The 21,082-nt window shown below is 53.9% G+C and overlaps 1 protein-coding gene across 2 annotated transcripts in view; it reads right to left on the bottom strand.

Moving 5' to 3' along the window:
• The window catches only part of hgh1 (HGH1 cochaperone), a 33,929-nt gene continuing 12,847 nt past the window's right edge, over positions 1-21,082 (bottom strand). For both annotated transcript variants that reach the window (XM_085987319.1, XM_085987318.1), the window contains exons 3-7: positions 16,645-16,745; positions 11,630-11,728; positions 9,099-9,190; positions 4,112-4,234; positions 1-1,471 (exon numbers count right to left, since the gene is read on the bottom strand). In XM_085987319.1, coding sequence (XP_085843445.1) covers positions 1,262-1,471; positions 4,112-4,234; positions 9,099-9,190; positions 11,630-11,728; positions 16,645-16,745 — 625 coding nt within the window. In that variant the 3' untranslated portion in view covers positions 1-1,261. The remainder of the gene's footprint in view (positions 1,472-4,111; positions 4,235-9,098; positions 9,191-11,629; positions 11,729-16,644; positions 16,746-21,082) is intronic.

Below are 21,082 nucleotides of genomic sequence, written 5' to 3'. Positions count from 1 at the left end.
TTGCGGCCATGGGAATTATTTTATTTACAGTTATCAAGGAAGTTCAGCATTTCCCAGAGAAACATGCAACAGGCACGGTGGCCTCAGATGGACATCAGGCAAGTGTCTATCTGATTTTAACTTCAGTACTGAGGAATGGGAGAGAGCCCGGTTACCAGGATGACAAAAAAAAAAATGAATATAGAGCCTTTCACAACCTCAGGGCGTCCCAAAGCGCTTCACAGCCAATGAAGTACCTCGGAGGTGGAGTTACTGTAATAATATTGCCAATTTTGTGCACAGCAAGGTCCCACAAACAGCAATGTGATAATCTGTTTTTTAGTTGGTTGAGGGATAAATATTGGCCAGGACACCGGGGTAACTCCCCTGCTCTTCAAAATAGTGGTTGTGGGATCTTTTGCATCCTCCTGAGGGGGCAGACGGTGTCTTGGTTTAATGTCTCATCTGAAAAAAGGCACCTCCGACAGTGCAGCACTCCCTCAGTACTGACCCTCCGACAGTGCAGCACTCCCTCAGTACTGACCCTCCGACAGTGTGGCGCTCCCTCAGTACTGACCCTCCGACAGTGTGGCGCTCCCTCAGTACTGACCCTCCAACAGTGCAGCGCTCCCTCAGTACTGCCCCTCCGACAGTGCAGCGCTCCCTCAGTACTGCCCCTCCGACAGTGCGGCGCTCCCTCAGTACTGCCCCTCCCACAGTGCAGCACTCGCTCAGTACTGCCCCTCCCACAGTGCAGCGCTCGCTCAGTACTGCCCCTCCCACAGTGCAGCACTCCCTCAGCACTGCACTGGGAGTGTCAGCCTAGATTATGTGCTCAAGTCTCTGGAGTGGGGCTTGAACCCACAACCTTCTGACTCACAGGCAAGGGTGCTGACAATAATGGGAAGGGGAGCCGGGGTGGGAAGGGGAGCCGGGGTGGGAAGGGGAGCCGGGGTGGGAAGGGGAGCCGGGGTGGGAAGGGGAGCCGGGGTGGGAAGGGGAGCCGGGGTGGGAAGGGGAGGAGGGGGGCGTTCTGTAGGGCTCTGGCCGCTGGAGTTGGTTCAGACAGCATCGCAGTTGGGCGGCACTTCTGCACCGACGCAGACTTGGGACTGCCAGGCAGTTGCAGAGACAGAAAGGGTGTCCTGCACTCCACTCCACTCCAGATGGCCACGCGGTTCAGGGAGACAAACTGCTGACTCAACTACAGCGAATAAAAAATCACTCAGAGCTCTTCAGACGAGGCTTTGCCAAAGCCGTACACTCAGTCCAGGGTGCTGCATCACCTCTCCAGTCCCTCTGGGGCTCCCCCTCGCTCTCCATTTCCGCTCTCGCTCTCCCCCACCCTGCTTTTCAGTAGCTCTTCTTTTTCCTCCTCAATCCGCTTCTGCTCTTCCTCGTCCTGCAGCCTCAGCTTCCCTTCTATCTCCTCGGGAATCTCCACCTCCAGTAGATTCTCCATCCCGGCTTCGGGCTCATCGGAGATCAGCACCTGGGCAAGGGGGACATAACCAGCTCACGTTAATCAGGATCTCGCGTTGTTTGTTGGTCATGAAACTGTGTCGGCCTCGACTCAATCAGAAGGTCGTGGGTTCAAGTCCTACTCCAGAGACTGGAGCACGAAAATCCAGACTGACACACCCAGTACAGTAGAGAGTGCTGCACTGTCAGAGGGGCAGTACAGAGGGTGCGCCGCACTGTCGGAGGGGCAGTACTGAGGGAGCGCCGCACTGTCAGAGGGGCAATACTGAGGGAGCACCGCACTGTTGGAGGGGCAGTACTGAGGGAGCGTCGCACTGTGGGAGGGGCAGTACTGAAGGAGCGCCGCACTGTCGGAGGGGCAGTACTGAGGGAGCGCCGCACTGTCGGAGGGGCAGCACTGAGGGAGCGCCGCACTGTCGGAGGGGCAGTACAGAGGGAACGCCGCACTGTCGGAGGGGCAGTACTGAGGGAGTGCAGCACTGTCAGAGGGGCAGTACTGAGGGAGCGCCGCACTGTCGGAGGGGCAGTACTGAGGGAGCGCCACACTGTCGGAGGGGCGGTACTGAGGGAGCGCCGCACTGTCGGAGGGGCAGTACTGAGGGAGCGCTGCACTGTGGGAGGGGCAGTACTGAGGGAGCGCCGCACTGTCGGAGGGTCAGTACTGAGGGAGCGCCGCACTGTCGGAGGGTCAATACTGAGGGAGCGCTGCACTGTCGGAGGGGCAGTACTGAGGGAGCGCCGCACTGTGGGAGGGGCAGTACTGAGGGAGCGCCGCACTGTCGGAGGCGCTGTCTTTCAGATGAGACGTTAAACCGAGGTCCTGTCTGCTCTCTCAGGTGGCCATAAAAGATCCCACGGCCACTATTTGAAGAACAGCAGGGGAGTTCTCCCCTGTGTCCTGGTCAATATTTATCTGTCAACCATCAGCACTAAAAGCAGATTATCTGGGTCATTATCACATTGCTGTTTGTGGGAGCTTGCTGTGCGCAAATTGACTGCTGCGTTTCCTACATTACAACAGTGACTACATTTCAAAAGTACTTCATTGGCTGTAAAGCGCTGTAGGACGTCCTGAGGTTGTGAAGGGCGCTGCAGAAATGCAAGTTCATTCATTTAACTTGATGGTCTTTCTGTGTTCATTGATTAGGGGTTGAATTATATTCAAACATTGCGGAAGAGTCACCCCCACCTCCGCGGCTCAGCAGGTTGAAGCGCCTCCCTGTATTGAACCATGCGAGCCAATGCTTTCATCCCTGGCCGTGCCCAGTGAGCTGCTCTCTGCTGGGCAGCACTTCCTCGTGCTGCCACTTTAGTCTCGGGGTACCTGGGTTCGGCGGGGCGGGAGTGGGAAATTAGCAAAGGCTTCCACTGCTGATCACCATCCATTACCCCCAGCCCAAACCGGGTGCGTTTGGATATCCGGTGAGGGCAGGGTGGAGCTTGGCTGACCCCTGGCGCCTCCCTCCCACCACCACCCCCCGCCCAACCAATGTTCGCGTATCCTGCCACCTGTCACTGCTTCGGCTCGTGTGAAGATTGCAGAGAGCTGCGGATATCTGTGGAACGCGTAGCCGGCATATCCTTCGGGAAGGACAGAAACGAGCGGAAGGGGGAGGATGAGGAAGCGAATGAAAACCCCGGCAGTTCCAACATTTATCAGAAAGAAAGAACTTGCATTTTTATAGCCCCTTTCACAAACTCAGGACGTCCCAAAGGCACTTCACAGCCAACAAAGTTCTTTTGAAGAGTGGTCACTGTTGTAATGTAGGAAACGCGGCAGCCAATTCATGCACAGCAAGCTCCCACAAACAGCACTGGGATAATGACCAGATAATCTGTTAGTAGTATGTTCTTTCAATTCCTTCCTCCCCTCCTAATCCCCACGTCTCTGCACCTGCTTAATATCTGTTACATCTCCAGCTTTTTCCAGTTCTGATGAAGGGTCCCAGACCTGAAACGTTAACTCTGTTTCTCTCTCCACGGATGCTGCCTGGCCTGCTGAGTATTTCCAGCATTTTCGGTTGTTATTTCAGATTTCCAGCATTGCAGTATTTTGCTATCGTATTAGTGTTTGGTTCACTGCTACCTCTCTTCCAGGAATGCCCATCTTGAAGAAGTTCTGCTCTTCTCTCCGACATGATTTCCGTTTGTCTCTTCAACCTTGTTCATCTTCATTGCTTCCAGTTTCCCCTCTCGCGTTTGATACAGGATGTTCTTTCAATTCCTTCCTCCCCTCCTAACCACCACCCCGCCCCCCCGTCTCTGTACCTGCTTAATATCTGCTACATCTCCAGCTTTTTCCAGTTCTGATGAAGGGTCCCAGACCGGAAACGTTAACTCTGTTAATCTGTTAGTGATATTGGTTGCGGGATAAATGTTGCCCAGGACACCGGGGAGAACTCCCCTGCTCTTCTTCGAGGTGGAGTTCGACTTGAACCCACAACCTTCTGACTCAGAGGCGAGAGTGCTGCCCACTGAGCTGTGGCTCACACCTTGATTATACAAAGAACAGCTGCTTGCGAGAAACGCCAAGAGCAGCCGCTATCTTTGGAACTGTAGGCCGGCTCGAGTCAGCGCCATCAGCGCTGGAAGGGAGAGAATTGGGAGGGGGGGCGGAAACAGCCCCGATGGAGGCCTGCAGGACCCATACCTCAATCAGCTTCTCGCAGGCTGCACCAACATCCGGCTCCTCCTCCCACTTGTGAAACTCTCGCAGGATCACATAGGCATTCTTCTCCTTCACCATGTTACGCCCATTCTTTGTGGCCGTCAGCTACAAAGGAAAGTAAGTGGCAGTTTAGACGGAGATACTGAGAGACAGAAGTTCCAGAACAACTCGATTCATCTTCCGATCAAACGGAGGGACAGGCCGATTTTCTGGGGAGGTGGAAGTTTTATAACGTTTGTAAAGGCGAGACGAATGGATCATTAACCTAACTGACCACAGCATCAAACACTCCCAGGGCAGGTACAGCACGGGTTAGATACAGAGTGAAGCTCCCTCTACACTGTCCCATCAAACACTCCCAGGGCAGGCACAGCATGGGTTAGATACAGAGTAAAGCTCCCTCTACACTGTCCCATCAAACACTCCCAAGGCAGGTACAGCACGGGTTAGATACAGAGTAAAGCTCCCTCTACACTGTCCCATCAAACACTCCCAGGGCAGGTACAGCGCGGGTTAGATACAGAGTGAAGCTCCCTCTACACTGTCCCATCAAACACTCCCAGGGCAGGTACAGCATGGGTTAGATACAGAGTAAAGCTCCCTCTACACTGTCCCATCAAACACTCCCAGGGCAGGTACAGCACGGGTTAGATACAGAGTAAAACTCCCTCTACACTGTCCCATCAAACACTCCCAGGGCAGGTACAGCATGGGTTAGATACAGAGTAAAGCTCCCTCTACACTGTCCCATCAAACACTCCCAGGGCAGGTACAGCATGGGTTAGATACAGAGTAAAGCTCCCTCTACACTGTCCCATCAAACACTCCCAGGGCAGGTACAGCACGGGTTAGATACAGAGTAGAGCTCCCTCTACACTGTCCCATCAAACACTCCCAGGGCAGGTACAGCACGGGTTAGATACAGAGTAAAGCTCCCTCTACACTGTCCCATCAAACACTCCCAGGGCAGGTACAGCACGGGTTAGATACAGAGTAAAACTCCCTCTACACTGTCCCATCAAACACTCCCAGGGCAGGTACAGCGCAGGTTAGATACAGAGTGAAGCTCCCTCTACACTGTTCCATCAAACACTCCCAGGGCAGGTACAGCATGGGTTAGATACAGAGTAAAGCTCCCTCTACACTGTCCCATCAAACACTCCCAGGGCAGGTACAGCATGGGTTAGATACAGAGTAAAGCTCCCTCTACACTGTCCCATCAAACACTCCCAGGGCAGGTACAGCACAGGTTAGATACAGAGTGAAGCTCCCTCTACACTGTCCCATCAAACACTCCCAGGGCAGGTACAGCACGGGTTAGATACAGAGTAAAGCTCCCTCTACACTGTCCCATCAAACACTCCCAGGGCAGGTACAGCACGGGTTAGATACAGAGTAGAGCTCCCTCTACACTGTCCCATCAAACACTCCCAGGGCAGGTACAGCACGGGTTAGATACAGAGTAAAGCTCCCTCTACACTGTCCCTTCAAACACTCCCAGGGCAGGTACAGCACGGGTTAGATACAGAGTAAAGCTCCCTCTACATTGTCCCATCAAACACTCCCAGGGCAGGTATAGCACAGGTTAGATACAGAGTAAAGCTCCCTCTACACTGTCCCATCAAACACTCCAGGGCAGGTACAGCACGGGTTAGATACAGAATAAAGCTCCCTCTACACTGTCCCATCAAACACACCCAGGACAGGTACAGCACGGGTTAGATACAGAGTAAAGCTCCCTCTACACTGTCCCATCAAACACTCCCAGGGCAGGTACAGCACAGGTTAGATACAGAGTAAAGCTCCCTCTACACTGTCCCCATCAAACACTCCCAGGGCAGGTACAGCACAGATTAGATACATAAAAACATAGAAGATAGGAGCAGGAGTAGGCCATTCAGCCCCTCAAGCCTGCTCCGCCATTCAATTCTATCATGGCTGATCATCCAAGTTCAGTACCCGGTACCTGCTTTCTCCCCATATCCCTTGATCCCTTTAGCCTTAAGAAATATATCGAACTCCTTCTTGAATATATTTAATGAATTGGCCTCTACTGCCTTCTGTGGTAGAGAATTCCACAGGTTCACCACTCTCTGGGTGGAGAAATTCCTCCTCATTTCTGTCCTAAAAGGCCTACCCCTTATATTAGACTGTGACCCCTGGTTCTGGATTCCCCGACCATCGGGAACATTCTCCCTGCATCTAGTCTGTCCAATCCTGCCAGAATTTTATAAGTTTCAATGAGATCCCCTCTCATTCTTCTAAACTCCAGCGGGTACAAGCCCAATCGACCCAATCTCTCCTCATACGTCATTCCTGCCATCCCAGGTGTCAGCCTGGTGAATCTTCACTGAACTCCTTCCATGGCAAGAATATCCTTCCTCAGATAAGGCGACCAAAACTGCACACAATACTCAAGGTGCGGTCTCACCAAGGCCCTGTACAACTGCAGCAAGACATCCTTGTTCCTGTACTCGAATCCTCTCACTACGAAGGCCAACATACCATTTGCCTTCTTAACCGCCTGCTGCACCTGCATGCTTACCTTCAGCGACTGGCGCACAAGGACACCCAGGTCTCGTTGCACTTCCCCTTCTCCCAATCTATTGCCATTCAGATAATAATCTGCCTTCCTGTTTTTGACACCAAAGTGGATAACCTCACATTTATCCACGTTATATTGCATCTGCCATGCTTCTGCCCAATCACCCTGAAGTTTTTTTGGCATCCTCCTCACAGCACACACGTCCACCCAGCTTTGTGTCATCTGCAAATTTGGAGATATTACATCTAGTTCCCTTGTCTAGATCATTAATATATATTGTGAATAGTTGGGGTCCAAGGACCGATCCCTGCGGTACCTCACTAGTCACTGCCTGCCACTCGGAAAAAGACCCGTTTATTCCAACTCTTTGCTTTCTATCTGCCAACCAGTTCTCTATCCAAGTCAATACCTTGCCCCCAATCCCATGTGCCTTAACTTTACACGCTAATCTCTTATGTGGGACCTTATCGAAAGTTCCCTCTACACTGTCCCATCAAACACTCCCAGGGCAGGTTCAGCACAGGTTAGATACAGAGTAAAGCTCCCTCAACACTGGTCCATCAAACACTCCCAGGGCAGGTACAGCACGGGTTAGATACAGAGTAAAGCTCCCTCTACACTGCCCCATCAAACACTCCCGGGGCAGGTACAGCACGGGTTAGATACAGAGTAAAGCTCCCTCTACACTGTCCCAACAAACACTCCCAGGACAGGTACAGCACGGGTTAGATACAGAGTAAAGCTCCCTCTACACTGTCCCCATCAAACACTCCCAGGGCAGGTACAGCATGGGTTAGAGTACTTTTGAAGTGCAGTCACTGTTGTAATGTGGGAAACATGGCAGTCAATTTGTGCACAGCAAGCTCCCACAAACAGCAATGTGATAATGACCAGATAATCTGGTTTTTAGCGGAGTACAGCGTGTGTAACCGATTAACTCTAAAGCTCCCTCTACACTGACCCATCAAACACTCCCAGGGCAGGTACAGCACGGGTTAGATACAGAGTAAAGCTCCCTCGACACTGTCCCATCAAACACTCCCAGGGCAGGTACAGCACGGGTTAGATACAGAGTAAAGCTCCCTCTACACTGTCCCATCAAACACTCCCAGGGCAGGTACAGCACGGGTTAGATACAGAGTAAAGCTCCCTCTACACTGTCCCATCAAACACTCCCAGGGCAGGAACAGCACGGGTTAGATACAGAGTAAAGCTCCCTCTACACTGTCCCATCAAACACTCCCAGGGCAGGTACAGCACGGGTTAGATACAGAGTAAAGCTCCCTCTACACTGTCCCCATCAAACACTCCCAGGGCAGGTACAGCACGGGTTAGATACAGAGTAAAGCTCCCTCAACACTGTCCTATCGAACACTCCCAGGGCAGGTACAGCACGGGTTAGATACAGAGTAAAGCTCCCTCTACACTGTCCCATCAAACACTCCCAGGACAGGTACAGCACGGGTTAGATACAGAGTAAAGCTCCCTCTACATTGCTCCAACAATGCACACAAGCACAGCACGCACCATTATGATATTTCCCTTTCCCACATTATTGTGTAGTCTCTCGGAGAAAGTTTAGCCATTTATGCTGAGTAATGAGCTCCTTTGGGCGATGGAGTTACATTCACCAGATTTAAAGCGACCCAAACTCTTCCACAGCCATCAATCAGCCTGGGCTGGACTCCAGCTTCAGCTCCACTTGTTGGGCTGCCACATGTTAGTCTGGGTTGAAAATAGTAGCTGCCACTTAAATAAATACAGGTGAGCTTACAAACGATGCCTTTCCATGTTCGTTGGGTTTCCCAGTCCGTCAGTGAATCCCAGGTTCGCTTCCCGGTCTGTGCCGAGTTCGGTGTCACCTGGGGGACGGTACAGATGTGGCAATTTGCCTTCGTCCCCTGGGATTGGGGCGGGTGGCGGGGGGGGGGGGGAACTCCCACTCTCATGAATCGTGCTCTAAAATTGGCCGTTCGTGTAGACAGAACCGGGCACGGCTGTGATGCCCCTCACCCTTGAATTGCCCAGATTCACACTTGGGCGGGGGTTCCAGTGGGGCACCTGCGGCGGGGGGAGCCCCACCCCAGCGAGAGTCGGCACCTTCAGGAGGGGGGAGGGAGGACAGTGCAGGGCTAAATACAAAAACTAAACCAGGGCTTAAAAAAATTAAATTAAACCAATGGTTAATCGGTTACACACGCTGTACTCCGCTAAAAAAACAGATTATCTGGTCATTATCACATTGCTGTTTGTGGGAGCTTGCTGTGCGCAAATTGGCTGCCGTGTTTCCCACATTACAACAGTGACTGCACTTCAAAAGTACTTCATTGGCTGTAAAGCGCTTTGAGACGTCCTGAGGTTTTGAAAGGGACTATAGAAATGCAAGTTTGTTCTTTCTATTTACGCTACTCAGCAGGTACGTACTAGGTTGATGGCCTCGAGGAGCATCTTGCGGATGTCGGGGTCCTTCTCGCGCTGCTTGTCCTCCGGCAGGTACTGCAGGTCGACGGGCAGCCCTACAGCAGAATACAGAGAGAGGCCGAAGGTCAGGAGGCAGACTTCAGCTATCACCAACAGACGACACGCAATACCCCTAACTAAATAAAAATCTTTTTTTGGGCTGGGAATCTGAAATGTCCACAGCTGGAAAGAGAATCTGGGCGGGCAGTTTGAGTGGGGCCCGCGGGCCGGAATGGGTGTCAGCTGACCTACCGTGCTGCCCTCTGACCTCACTCGGTTTCGCCCATCACCGCCTCATGAACAGCAACCCCAACTCGCTCGAGGTGCTCGCTGGGGGGGGGGGGGGGCTAACACTGCCAACCGGTTCTCGCCACCCTCACCCCGGCCCCCTCAGACTCTTGCCATCCGCGCCCTTATTGTGGATGATGGCGTCGACATCCTGAGCTTCGACTGAAACTTGGCTCACGATGCCAATGCCTTGCCTCTTTCCGAAGCCCCCCCCTGCCTGGCTACACTTTCCACCGCCCAAACCGTCGCCATGGCGCCCATCACCAAAGCACACTACCTCCTCCTGACAGCATCTCACCTTGTTCCAGCCCTCTCGTCACTCCTCCAATAATCCTCGCTCTCCACTGTCCTCCACCTTACTTTTCTCACCCCGATATCCTCTTTGCTTTCCTCCATAAGCCTCCGCACTAAGAAACTCCTCATCCTCCGTGATTTCAATCTTCATCTTCGCTTCTCTCTTCCCCGAATTCACTGACCTCCTGCCTTCCCTAAGCCTCTCCCCCTGTATAAACCCATACCCACACTCGCAGTCACCCCCTCGACCTTGCCATCTTCCATGGCTTCTCTGTTCCCAAGGTCTCGCTCACTGACTCAGCCACTTCCTTGTATCTCTCACTATCCACATCCCCCTTTCCCTCTTCTAAGTCCACTTCCTTCAGCACCCGTTCCTGGAAAAAGCTCTGCCCCAAATCTCTTACAGCTACACTTTCTAAACCCCGACTGTCTAGCCTTTGGCTCTCCATTTGCCACAATAATTCTGCAGCCTTCAATCTGGTTAACCACTCTGTCAGATACACCTTTGATGCCCTTGTGCCCAGCAAAACCGCTACTCTCTCCCACCCCGGTCAATCCCCCTGGTGGAACCCCTCCCTCAAGTCCAAGGGGCGCAGACGCGAGCGAGCCTATCTGGTGCACTAGTTTAACCATCCGCCGCCAGATCAAACTAGACCATAGCATGCCACAATCTCCTCCGCCAAAACTGCTCCCTACTCCAGGATTATCCGAGAGAGCAAAGATAAGCCCCGGCTTCCTTTCTCCACTACCAACCGTCTCCTTAAACCCCTCTCCCCCGCCAACAAGTGCGAGAAGCTCGCTGACTTCTTTAAGATTGAGACCATCCGTTCAGCTGCCTCAACGCTTCCCTCCCTTCCTCTTGCACACCAAGGCAAACCTCCCAATGCTCCCCCTGCCCTGGTCCTGAACCCGCTTCTCTCCTCATGCCCTCCGAGTTCCTCTTGTCCGTGAGACCCACCTCCTGCTCCCTGGTCCCCATTCCCATTAATCAGCGGACCACCCAACTTCCCTTCCTGGTGCCCCATGTTAGCTGGAATTGCAAATGTCCCTCTCACTTTCAAAAGCATCCTCGACCCCTCCGCCCTTGCAAACTAATGCCCCAACTCCAACCTCCAATTCCTCTCCAAAGTTCTTGAATGTGTTGTCAGCTTATAGATCCGTGCCCATCTTTCCTGAAACTCCATGTTTGAATCTCTCCAATCAGGTTTCTGTATCTTAATTAATTATGAGGTAGAATTCCAGTGTAAATCCAATGAACGCATTCCCTAGATCAGGGATACTCATTAGCTTTGTGCCAGGCACCACGATCCAGAAACAGCAACTTGCCCAAAAGCCACTCTCACCTGGCAACTCCGTGGCCTTATACATGTTCAAAATAAACTTCTACATCTATTAATGAACATGTTACACACGGTGATTGTGAACACACATCTGTCACACTAATGCCGGATCTAATGCCATCTGTAAAGTGCTGTGCGCTTCTGAGCTGGAACCAGAAACTGGCATTCCAATTTACAAAGTTCCCTGATCACGCAGCAATTAAGCTCTGGATGACCCGAGACAGAGAGAGTGTGTGTGTGTGTGTGTGTGTGTGTGTGTGTGTGTGTGTGTGTGTGTGTGTGTGGGGGGGGGGGGGGGGGGAAACAGGATCAGACACGGCTACGATGCCCTCCATAGTTGAATAGCGTGTTGACGTTTGCTATCTAGGCTCACAAAAAGAAATCCGGCTACTTGAGTCAGACACCACTGCCCCAGCGGCAAGCTAGCGCCTTCAGAGGAGAAGGACAAGAATAAAATAATATTCGCAAAACCTCTTTGGGCAGGTCATGGTAAACTCTAATTCTGCTAAAATCTCTTCCGGTGTTGGCACTACTGAGCTCTGTGGCTTCCCGACATGGCCCGTTCCTCCCTACCTTCCATTTCATCTTCGCTCAACTCCTCAGGACCAGCCAATGGCAGCAATAGGAACGGGAGGATGTCGACTTCGCTGCCAAGCAACCACTCGTGATAGGCTGCGGAGGGGGACAAAGAAAGACACGATCACAGAACAGCACGGTGATGGCATTGCGGTTCTACACAGGAGGCTGATGGTTATTAGTGCAGAAACCAGGTCCCATTTTAGCAGCAGCAAACCTGCAGCAGGACTTTTGCACCGTGGCGCCCCTTCAAACCGGGGAGGCAAATATCTCTTGTGAAAGACATCGCCACCGACAATGCAGCACTCCCTCGGAGCTGTCCTCCCCGGGAACCACGCATGCTCGGAGCCGTACCACGCTCCCTGGGAACCGCGCAGGCTCGGAGCCGTGCCCCTCCGTACCACGCTCCCTGGGAACCGCGCAGGCTCGGAGCCGTGCCCCCTCCGTACCACGCTCCCTGGGAACCGCGCAGGCTCGGAGCCGTGCCCCCTCCGTACCACGCTCCCTGGGAACCGCGCAAGCGCGGAGCTGTGCCCCATCTGTACCGCGCTCCCCGGGAACCGCGCAGGCGCGGAGCTGTGCCCCATCCGTACCGCGCTCCCTGGGAACCGCACACGCTCGGAGCCATGCCCCCTCCGTACAACGCTCCCTGGGAACCGCGCAGGCTCGGAGCCGTGCCCCGTCCGTCTCGTGGTCCCTGCGAACCGCGCACACTCGGAGCCATGTCCCCTCCGTACCGCGCTCCCCGGGAACCACGCAGGCTCGGAGCCGTGCCCAGTCCATACCACGCTCCCCGGGAACCGCGCAGGCTCGGAGCCGTGCCCTGTCCATACCACGCTCCCCGGGAACCGCGCAGGCTCGGAGCCGTGCCCAGTCCATACCGCGCTCCCCGGGAACCGCGCAGGCTCGGAGCCATGTCCCCTCCGTACCGCGCTCCCCGGGAAACGCGCAGGCTCGTAGCCGTGCCCAGTCCATACCACGCTCCCCTGGAACCGCGCAGGCTCGGAGCTGTGCCCAGTCCATACCACGCTCCCCGGGAACCGCGCAGGCTCGGAGCCGTGCCCAGTCCATACCGCGCTCCCCAGGAACTGCGCAGACTCGGAGCTGTGCCCAGTCCATACCACGCTCCCCAGGAACCGTGCAGGCTCGGAGCTGTGCCCAGTCCATACCACGCTCCCTGGGAACCGCGCAGGCTCAGAGCCGTGCCCAGTCCATACCGCGCTCCCCGGGAACCGCGCAGGCTCGGAGCCGTGCCCAGTCCATACCACGCTCCCCTGGAACCGCGCAGGCTCGGAGCCGTGCCCAGTCCATACCACGCTCCCCGGGAACCGCGCAGGCTCGGAGCCGTACCCAGTCCATACCACGCTCCCCGGGAACCGCGCAGGCTCGGAGCCGTGCCCAGTCCATACCACGCTCCCCTGGAACCGCGCAGGCTCGGAGCCGTGCCCAGTCCATACCGCGCTCCCCGGGAACCGCGCAGGCTCGGAGCCGTGCTCAGTCCATACCACGCTCCCCGGGAACCGCGCAGGCTCGGAGCCGTGCCCAGTCCATACCACGCTCCCCGGGAACCGCGTAGGCTTGGAGCTGTGCCCAGTCCATACCACGCTCCCCGGGAACCGCGCAGGCTCGGAGCCGTACCCAGTCCATACCACGCTCCCTGGGAACCGCGCAGGCTCGGAGCCGTGCCCAGTCCATACCACGCTCCCCAGGAACTGCGCAGGCTCGGAGCTGTGCCCAGTCCATACCACGCTCCCCGGGAACCGCGTAGGCTTGGAGCTGTGCCCAGTCCATACCACGCTCCCCGGGAACCGCGCCGGCTCGGAGCTGTGCCCCCTCCATAACGCCTTTCCTGGGATCTGCGCATCCTTGGCAGACGATATTTTTTTTTTTTTTTTTTTAATTTGGGACTAGCCATGTGATCTGCGATGGTCTTTCTCGGTCCTGTACAGTTGCGTTCCCACGATGATGACTAACCCGGGGTTTAGTGCCATTCCCTCTCCCTTTCTGGCTCGCCAGCAAAAGACAGCAGAATGTAATTCGAGACCAGATAAAGTGCGAGGGTGGAGTTGTGGCCGAGTTGGGAGTTCCTGCTATGAAGGAACTTACACAGCTCCTTACCCTGGCCTCTCAGAAACATCCTCAAGCACGGGGTGCCGACTCTCCAATTAGTCCCACTCCCCTGCTCCCTCCACCCAGCCCTGCAAATGTCTCCTTTTTAATTATTTATCCAATTCCCTTTTGAAAGTTACGACTGAATCTGCTTCCACCGCACTTTCAGGCAGCACATTCCAGATCATGTCAGGATTTTCCTACATTTCCCTTGCGATCCTACAGCCCTGGGTACAGGGACAGGAAACTCTGCCCTCGGTTCACTTTTGGATCGACTTCGGTTCTCAACACCTTGTCCTTCGACCCCTCCTCTACTGAACAGGTTGATCAGAGGGTGCAGTTCACAGGCACCAGTACATATCCACAAAGGCCATTAGTTACGTGCGAACCTATTCGAGTGTGGGAAGGGCATCATGGCTGGGGTCACTTTCTTCTCACGCTTGATGCCCACACACATACACTCTCCCACCGGGCTCTTCTGTGGCGTCAGCCGTGGCTCACTGGGCAACACTCTCGCCTCGGAGTCAAGGTCGTGGGTTCAGGTCCCACTCCAGGGAAATAGAGCACAAAAACTAGGGCGACATTCCTAGTGCAGTACTGAGGGGGCGCTGCACTGTCGGAGGGGCAGTACTGAGGGAGCGCTGCACTGTCGGAGGGGCAGTACTGAGGGAGCGCTGCACTGTCGGAGGGGCAGTACTGAGGGAGCGCTGCACTGTCGGAGGAGCAGTACTGAGGGAGCGCTGCACTGTCGGAGGGGCAGTACTGAGGGAGCGCTGCACTGTCGGAGGGGCAGTACTGAGGGAGCGCTGCACTGTCGGAGGAGCAGTACTGAGGGAGCGCCGCACTGTCGGAGGGGCAGTACAGAGGGAGTGCTGCACTGTCGGAGGAGCAGTACTGAGGGAGCGCCGCACTGTCGGAGGGGCAGTACAGAGGGAGTGCTGCACTGTCGGAGGAGCAGTACTGAGGGAGCGCCGCACTGTCGGAGGGGCAGTACAGAGGGAGTGCTGCACTGTCAGAGGGGCGGTACTGAGGGAGCGCTGCACTGTCGGAGGGGCAGTACAGAGGGAGTGCTACACTGTCGGAGGGGCGGTACTGAGGGGGCGCCGCACTGTCGGAGGGGCGGTACTGAGGGAGTGCCGCACTGTCGGAGGGGCGGTACTGAGGGAGCGCCGCACTGTCGGAGGGGCGGTACCGAGGGAGCGCCGCACTGTCGGAGGGGCGGTACCGAGGGAGCGCCGCACTGTCGGAGGGGCAGTACTGAGGGAGCGCTGCACTGTCGGAGGGGCAGTACTGAGGGAGCGCTGCACTGTCGGAGGGGCAGTACTGAGGGAGTGCTGCACTGTCGGAGGGGCGGTACTGAGGGAGTGCTGCACTGTCGGAGGGGCGGTACTGAGGGAGCGCTGCACTGTCGGAGGGGCAGTACTGAGGGAGCGCTGCACTGTCGGAGGGGCAGTACTGAGGGAGTGCTGCACTGTCGGGGGGCAGTACTGAGGGAGCGCTGCACTGTCGGAGGGTCAGTACTGAGGGAGTGCTGCACTGTCGGAGGGGCAGTACTGAGGGAGCGCTGCCCTGTCGGAGGGGCAGTACTGAGGGAGTACTGCCCTGTCAGAAATGCAGTCTTTCGGGTGAGACATTACAACGAGGCCCCATCTGTCCACTCAGGTGGACGTAAAAGATCCCACGGCACTATTTCAAAGATGAGCAGGGGAGTTTCTCCCATTTTCCTGGCCAATATCTATCCCTTAACCAACATCATTAAAACAGATTATCTGGTCATTATGTTTTTTAAAAATGTGTTTATGGGATCAGGGCGTCGCTGGCAAGGCCAGCATTTATTGCCCATCCCTAGTTGCCTTTGAAAAGGTGGTGGTGAGCCGCCTTCTTGAACGGCTGCAGTCCGTGTGATGAAGGTGCTCCCACAGTGCTTTTGGGGAGGGAGTTCCAGGATTTTGACCCAGCGACGATGAAGGATCGGCTGATATACTTCTAAGTCAGGATGGTGTGTGACTTGGAGGGGAACTTGGAGGTGGTGGTGTTCCCATGCGCCTGCTGCCCTTGTCCTTCTAGGTGGAAGTGGTTGCGGGTTTGAGAGGTGCTGCTGAAGAAGCCTTGGCGAGTTGCTGCAGTGCATCTTGTAGATGGTACACACTGCAGCCACGGTGCGCCGGTGGTGGAGGGAGTGAATGTTTAAGGTGGTGGATGGGGTGCCAATCAAGCGGGCTGCTTTGTCCTGGATGGTGTCGAGCTTCTTGAGTGTTGTTGGAGCTGCACTCATCTTGAGATTATTCCATCACACCCCTTACTTGTGCCTTGTAGATGGTGGAAAGGCTTTGGGGAGTCAGGTGAGACACTTGCCGCAGAATACCCAGCCTCTGACCTGCTCTTGTTGCCATAGTATTTATGTGGCTGGTCCAGTTAAATTTCTGGTCAATGGTGACCCCCAGGATGTTGATGGTGGGGGATTCGGCGATGGTAATGCCATTGAATGTCAAGGGGCGATGGTTAGACTGTCATTGCCTGGCACTTCTGTGGCGTGAATGTTACCTGTTTGTGGGAGCTTGCTGTGTGCAAATTGGAGGACGCAATTCCCTACATTATAACAGTGACTACACTTCAAAAGTACTCCATTGGCTGTGAAACACTTTGGGACATCCAGCGGTTGTGAAAGGCGCTGTATAATTGCAATGCAGCCGAGGTTTGGAAGGACATAGAAACAGGAGGAGGCCATTCAGCCCCCTCGAGCCTGTCCGCCATTCAGATCTGTACCTTAACTCCATCCACCTGCCTTGGCCAGAACCTATCGACGTAATGCCGGGCGGTTTTGACAGCTCAGACACACATGGCAGGCGCGCAGCCGTTACCTCTCCCACACGAGACTCCCATCGACGAAGTGGGATACTCACAGTGGTCGAAGCAGCAATTGCGGAGCGTGCCCACAACGCCTCCTCGCCGCACACTGGAACCCTCGTACTGCGTGTAGGGGAGAAGTTGCTGAACAACACACCTGTGGGACAAAGACCAAATCACACTGGTTGGCATGGGATCGTTGGAATAGGAATCAGCACACACACAGTGAAGGCCAACTCCTTCTGCCTCCCACCTCTCCACCAGTCAACCATACACAAAATATCACAGAGTCACCATGTCTCACTGATGGGGAACTGGGCAGTCGGAGGGATATTTTCAACTTGACATTCCAGTTCACAGAATTATTCCTCGACTTCTCCGTCTCCATTTCTGGGGATAGGCTATCGTCAAACATTCACTATAAGCCCACTGACTCCCATAGCTACCTGGACTACACTTCCTCCCACCCCGCCTCCTGTAAGGACTCTATTCCATTCTCCCAGTTTCTCCGTCTCCACCGCATCTGCTCCGACGATGCCACCTTCCATACCAGTGCTTCCGACATGTCTTCCTTTTTCCTCAACCGAGGATTCCCCTCTACTGTGGCTGACACGGCCCTTGACCGTTCCATTCCATTTCCCGCACTTCTGCTCTCATCCCTTCCCCTCCTCCCGGAACCACGATAGGGTTCCCCTTCTCCTCACCTTTCACCCCACCAGCCTCCACATTCAACGGATCATCCTCTGCCATTTCCGCCACCTCCAGCGTGATCCCACCACCAAACGCATCTTCCCCTCACCTCCCCTTTCAGCATTCTGGAGGGACCGCTCCCTCCGCGACACCCTGGTCCACTCCTCAATCACCCCCAACATCCCTTCTCCTTCACCTGGCACCTTCCAGTGCAAGCGCAGGAGATGCAACACCGGCCCTTTTACCTCCCCCCTTCCCACTGTCCAGGGCCCAAACACTCCTTCCAGGTGAAACAGCGATTTACTTGTACTTCTTGCAATCTAGTATACTGTATTCGCTGCTCACGGTGCGGTCTCCTCTACATTGCAGATTGCGGAACACCTCCGTTCAGTCTGTAAGGGTGACCCTGAGCTTCCGGTCGCCTGTCACTTTAATTCTCCGCTCCACTCCCACTCTGACCTCACCGTACTCGGCCTCTTACACTGTTCCACGGAAGCTCAGTGTAAGCTCGAGGAACAGCACCTCATCTTTCGATTAGGCACTTTACAGCCTTCTGGACTCAACATAGAGTTCAACAATTTCAGATCATAACCCCGGCCCCTATTTTTTCACATTGCAGCTGTTGATGATTCTGCCATTGCCATTTACACCTCTTCCAGACTCCTCTTTTGTTTCTTAACTTGTCCCATTACCATCGCCTTGTGCTTTGCACTATCTCTCCTGCCTTCCACCCTATCACAGACCTTCCCTTTGGTTCTTTCCTCCCCTCCCCCCTCACTGCCTTAAAATTTGTTACATCTCTAACTATTTCCAGTTCCGATATAGGGTCATCAACCTGAAATGTTGACTCGGTTTCTCTCTCCACGGATGCTGCCTGACCGGCTGAGTCTTTCCAGCATTCTCTGATTTTACCACAGAATTTATGGTCAGCTACAGCATAGGTTAGAAGCTCCCTCTACACTGTCCCCATCAAACACTCCCAGGGCAGGTACAGCACGGGTTAGATACAGAGTAAAGCTCCCTCTACACTGTCCCATCAAACACTCCCAGGGCAGGTACAGCACGGGTTAGATACAGAGTAAAGCTCCCTCTACACTGTCCCATCAAACACTCCCAGGGCAGGTACAGCACGGGTTAGATACAGAGTAAAGCTCCCTCTACACTGTCCCATCAAACACACCCAGGGCAGGTACAGCACGGGTTAGATACAGAGTAAAGCTCCCTCTACACTGTCCCATCAAACACTCCCAGGGCAGGTACAGCACGGGTTAGATACAAAGTAAAGCTCCCTCTACACTGTCCCATCAAACACTCCCAGGGCAGGTACAGCACGGATTAGATACAGAGTAAAGCTCCCTCTACACTGGCCCATCAAACACTCCCAGGGCAGGTACAGCACGGGTTAGATACAGAGTAAATCTCCCTCTACACTGTCCCATCAAACACTCCCAGGGCAGGTACAGCACGGGTTAGATACAGAGTAAAGCTCCCTCTACACTGTCCCATCAAACACTCCCAGGGCAAGTACAGCACGGGTTAGATACAGAGTAAAGCTCCCTCTACACTGTCCCATCAAACACTCCCAGGGCAGGAACAGCATGGGTTAGATACAGAGTAAAGCTCCCTCTGCACTGTCCCATCAAACACTCCCAGGGCAGCTACTGCACGGGTTAGATAAAGTTCCCTCTGCACTGTCCCATCAAACACTCCCAGGGCAGGTACAGCACGGGTTAGATACAGAGTAAAGCTCCCTCTACACTGTCCCATCAAACACTCCCAGGGCAGGTACAGCACGGGTTAGATACAGAGTAAAGCTCCCTCTACACTTGTGGTGTATGTGCCTTTAAGAGCCCCTGTATACTGTAATGCCGGTAATGGCCACTCGGGCTATATAAGCCTGTATAGTGTCTTGTATCTGTTAGTTCACCTCCAGACTTTGTTCAGTAAACACCTGTGAAACCTACTCCTGCATTCTGTGTCTCCATTAACACACGGATACAACAGTGGCGACGAATTGGAAACGGACTTACCTGCAATTCGGCAGCACCTCAAGGAGATCGATTCCTCAGACGAAAGTCGAAGAAAAACAAGAAAGAAAAGAGAAAAGGGAAAGGCTGTGGTTTCACCGGCTGGCCAAGCTGGTGGCAGGTACTGCAGTGGTCCTTCCTGGGCGGCGGGCTGGGGCTCCATCAGCTGGCTCTGCAGCGGAGCCGAGCAGCGAAGGCGGAGGTAAACAGAGACAGAGGGGGGGAGCACTCGGGAGACGGCCGGCGCTGCAAAGCAGGTCGGCGTTCGGACCAAGCAGAGGGAGGGAAAAGTCCCAGAGAGTCCGGCGGGAACGAGTCTCCACCGATTGAAAAAAAAACCTATGTAAATAAAAACCACGGAGAACAGCGTTGTCAGCAGCAGCAGCGGCGGGAAAGCGCGGGAAGCGCCATTTTTTTTCCTGCAGGGAAGAAAGGAAAGTGCGGGAGGCGCCATTTTTTTTCCAGGATGCCTAAGGCTGGCAATATTAATGCTTTCGCTAGCGATATAGAGGATTGGACCACATATGTGGAAAGAGTGGAGGTATATTGCACAGCAAATGAAATAGAAGATAATAAATAGGCATCAGTACTTCTAAATCTAATGGGCGCAAGGACATATGGGCTGTTACGAAACTTAATCACACCAGCCAAACCAAAGGACAAGAATTTTAAGGAGATTGTTGATACCCTACAGGAGCACTTAAACCCAACACCACTGCTGATAGCAGAACGATTCAAATTCTTCAAGAGGAATCAGCACAAAAATGAAAGTAACGCTGATTACCTCACCGAATTAAGGAAGCTGTCAAAGCACTGCCAATTCGGGGCAGGACTGACAGATTCTCTTCGAGACAAATTCGTCTGCGGTCTCCTAAGTGAAGGAACACAGAAAAGGCTACTTTCTGAGAAAGATTTGACACTGGACAAGGCTTTCAGTATGGCTGTATCATACGAAGCAGCCGCAAGAGGAGCTGCAGAGATACAGCAAAAGCCACAGGACTTCGGCACCCATGAAATGACACAGGGTTTTGAGAGATGTTATCGCTGCGGCAGATCCACCCATGACCAGAGGGACTGCTGGTTCAAGGACAAAGCATGCAGGCAATGCGGAAAGATTGGACACATTGCACGTGTATGTCGATCTGGACACAAAAAATCCACGGACAGGAAAAAAATCAATAAGGAAAAGTACAGAAAGGTACAAATGATGACGGACAGTAGCTCCGAAGACCAGAAGAGCGATAGCGACTCCGGAAACAAGAGACTAAGCTGTCTCAAATTACATAATGTAATTGCCAAAGAAGATTACCAGACCATTTGGGTTACCCTCACGATAGCAGGGTCCCCAGTTAAAATGGAGCTAGATGCAGGATCAGCTCTGACCGTCATAAGTCGACGGGATTACGAGCGGCTATTTCCACATATACCTTTGAAAGACACATCCATTATCTTGAAAACATATACGGGGCAGAAAGTATACCCCAGAGGGAAAATAAAGGTGCCTGTTGTATACAACGGCAAGGAAATATAGAAGTTGTATTTATACGTTCTGCAAGATGGTGGTCCACCGCTGTTGGGACGTGAATGGATCAGGAAGATACGTTTAGACTGGCACTCCATTCAGGCACTGACGGTGACCAGTAAGAAAAAAAAATGATGACGTCATACCTGAACAATTAAAAGACATCTTGGCCAACGCCAAGGAAGTGTTTCAACAGGAACTAGGAACCTTGAAAGGCGTCACCGCCTCAATAAAAGTGGAAGATGCGGCAATTCC

This window comes from Somniosus microcephalus, chromosome 5, assembly GCF_052327205.1.
Source record: "Somniosus microcephalus isolate GS21.2 chromosome 5, FLI_Smic_1.0, whole genome shotgun sequence".
NCBI classification, from domain to species: Eukaryota; Metazoa; Chordata; class Chondrichthyes; order Squaliformes; family Somniosidae; genus Somniosus; species Somniosus microcephalus.
Note: the sequence above shows the minus strand (reverse complement) of the source record. Positions and strands in the feature narration are given on the sequence as shown.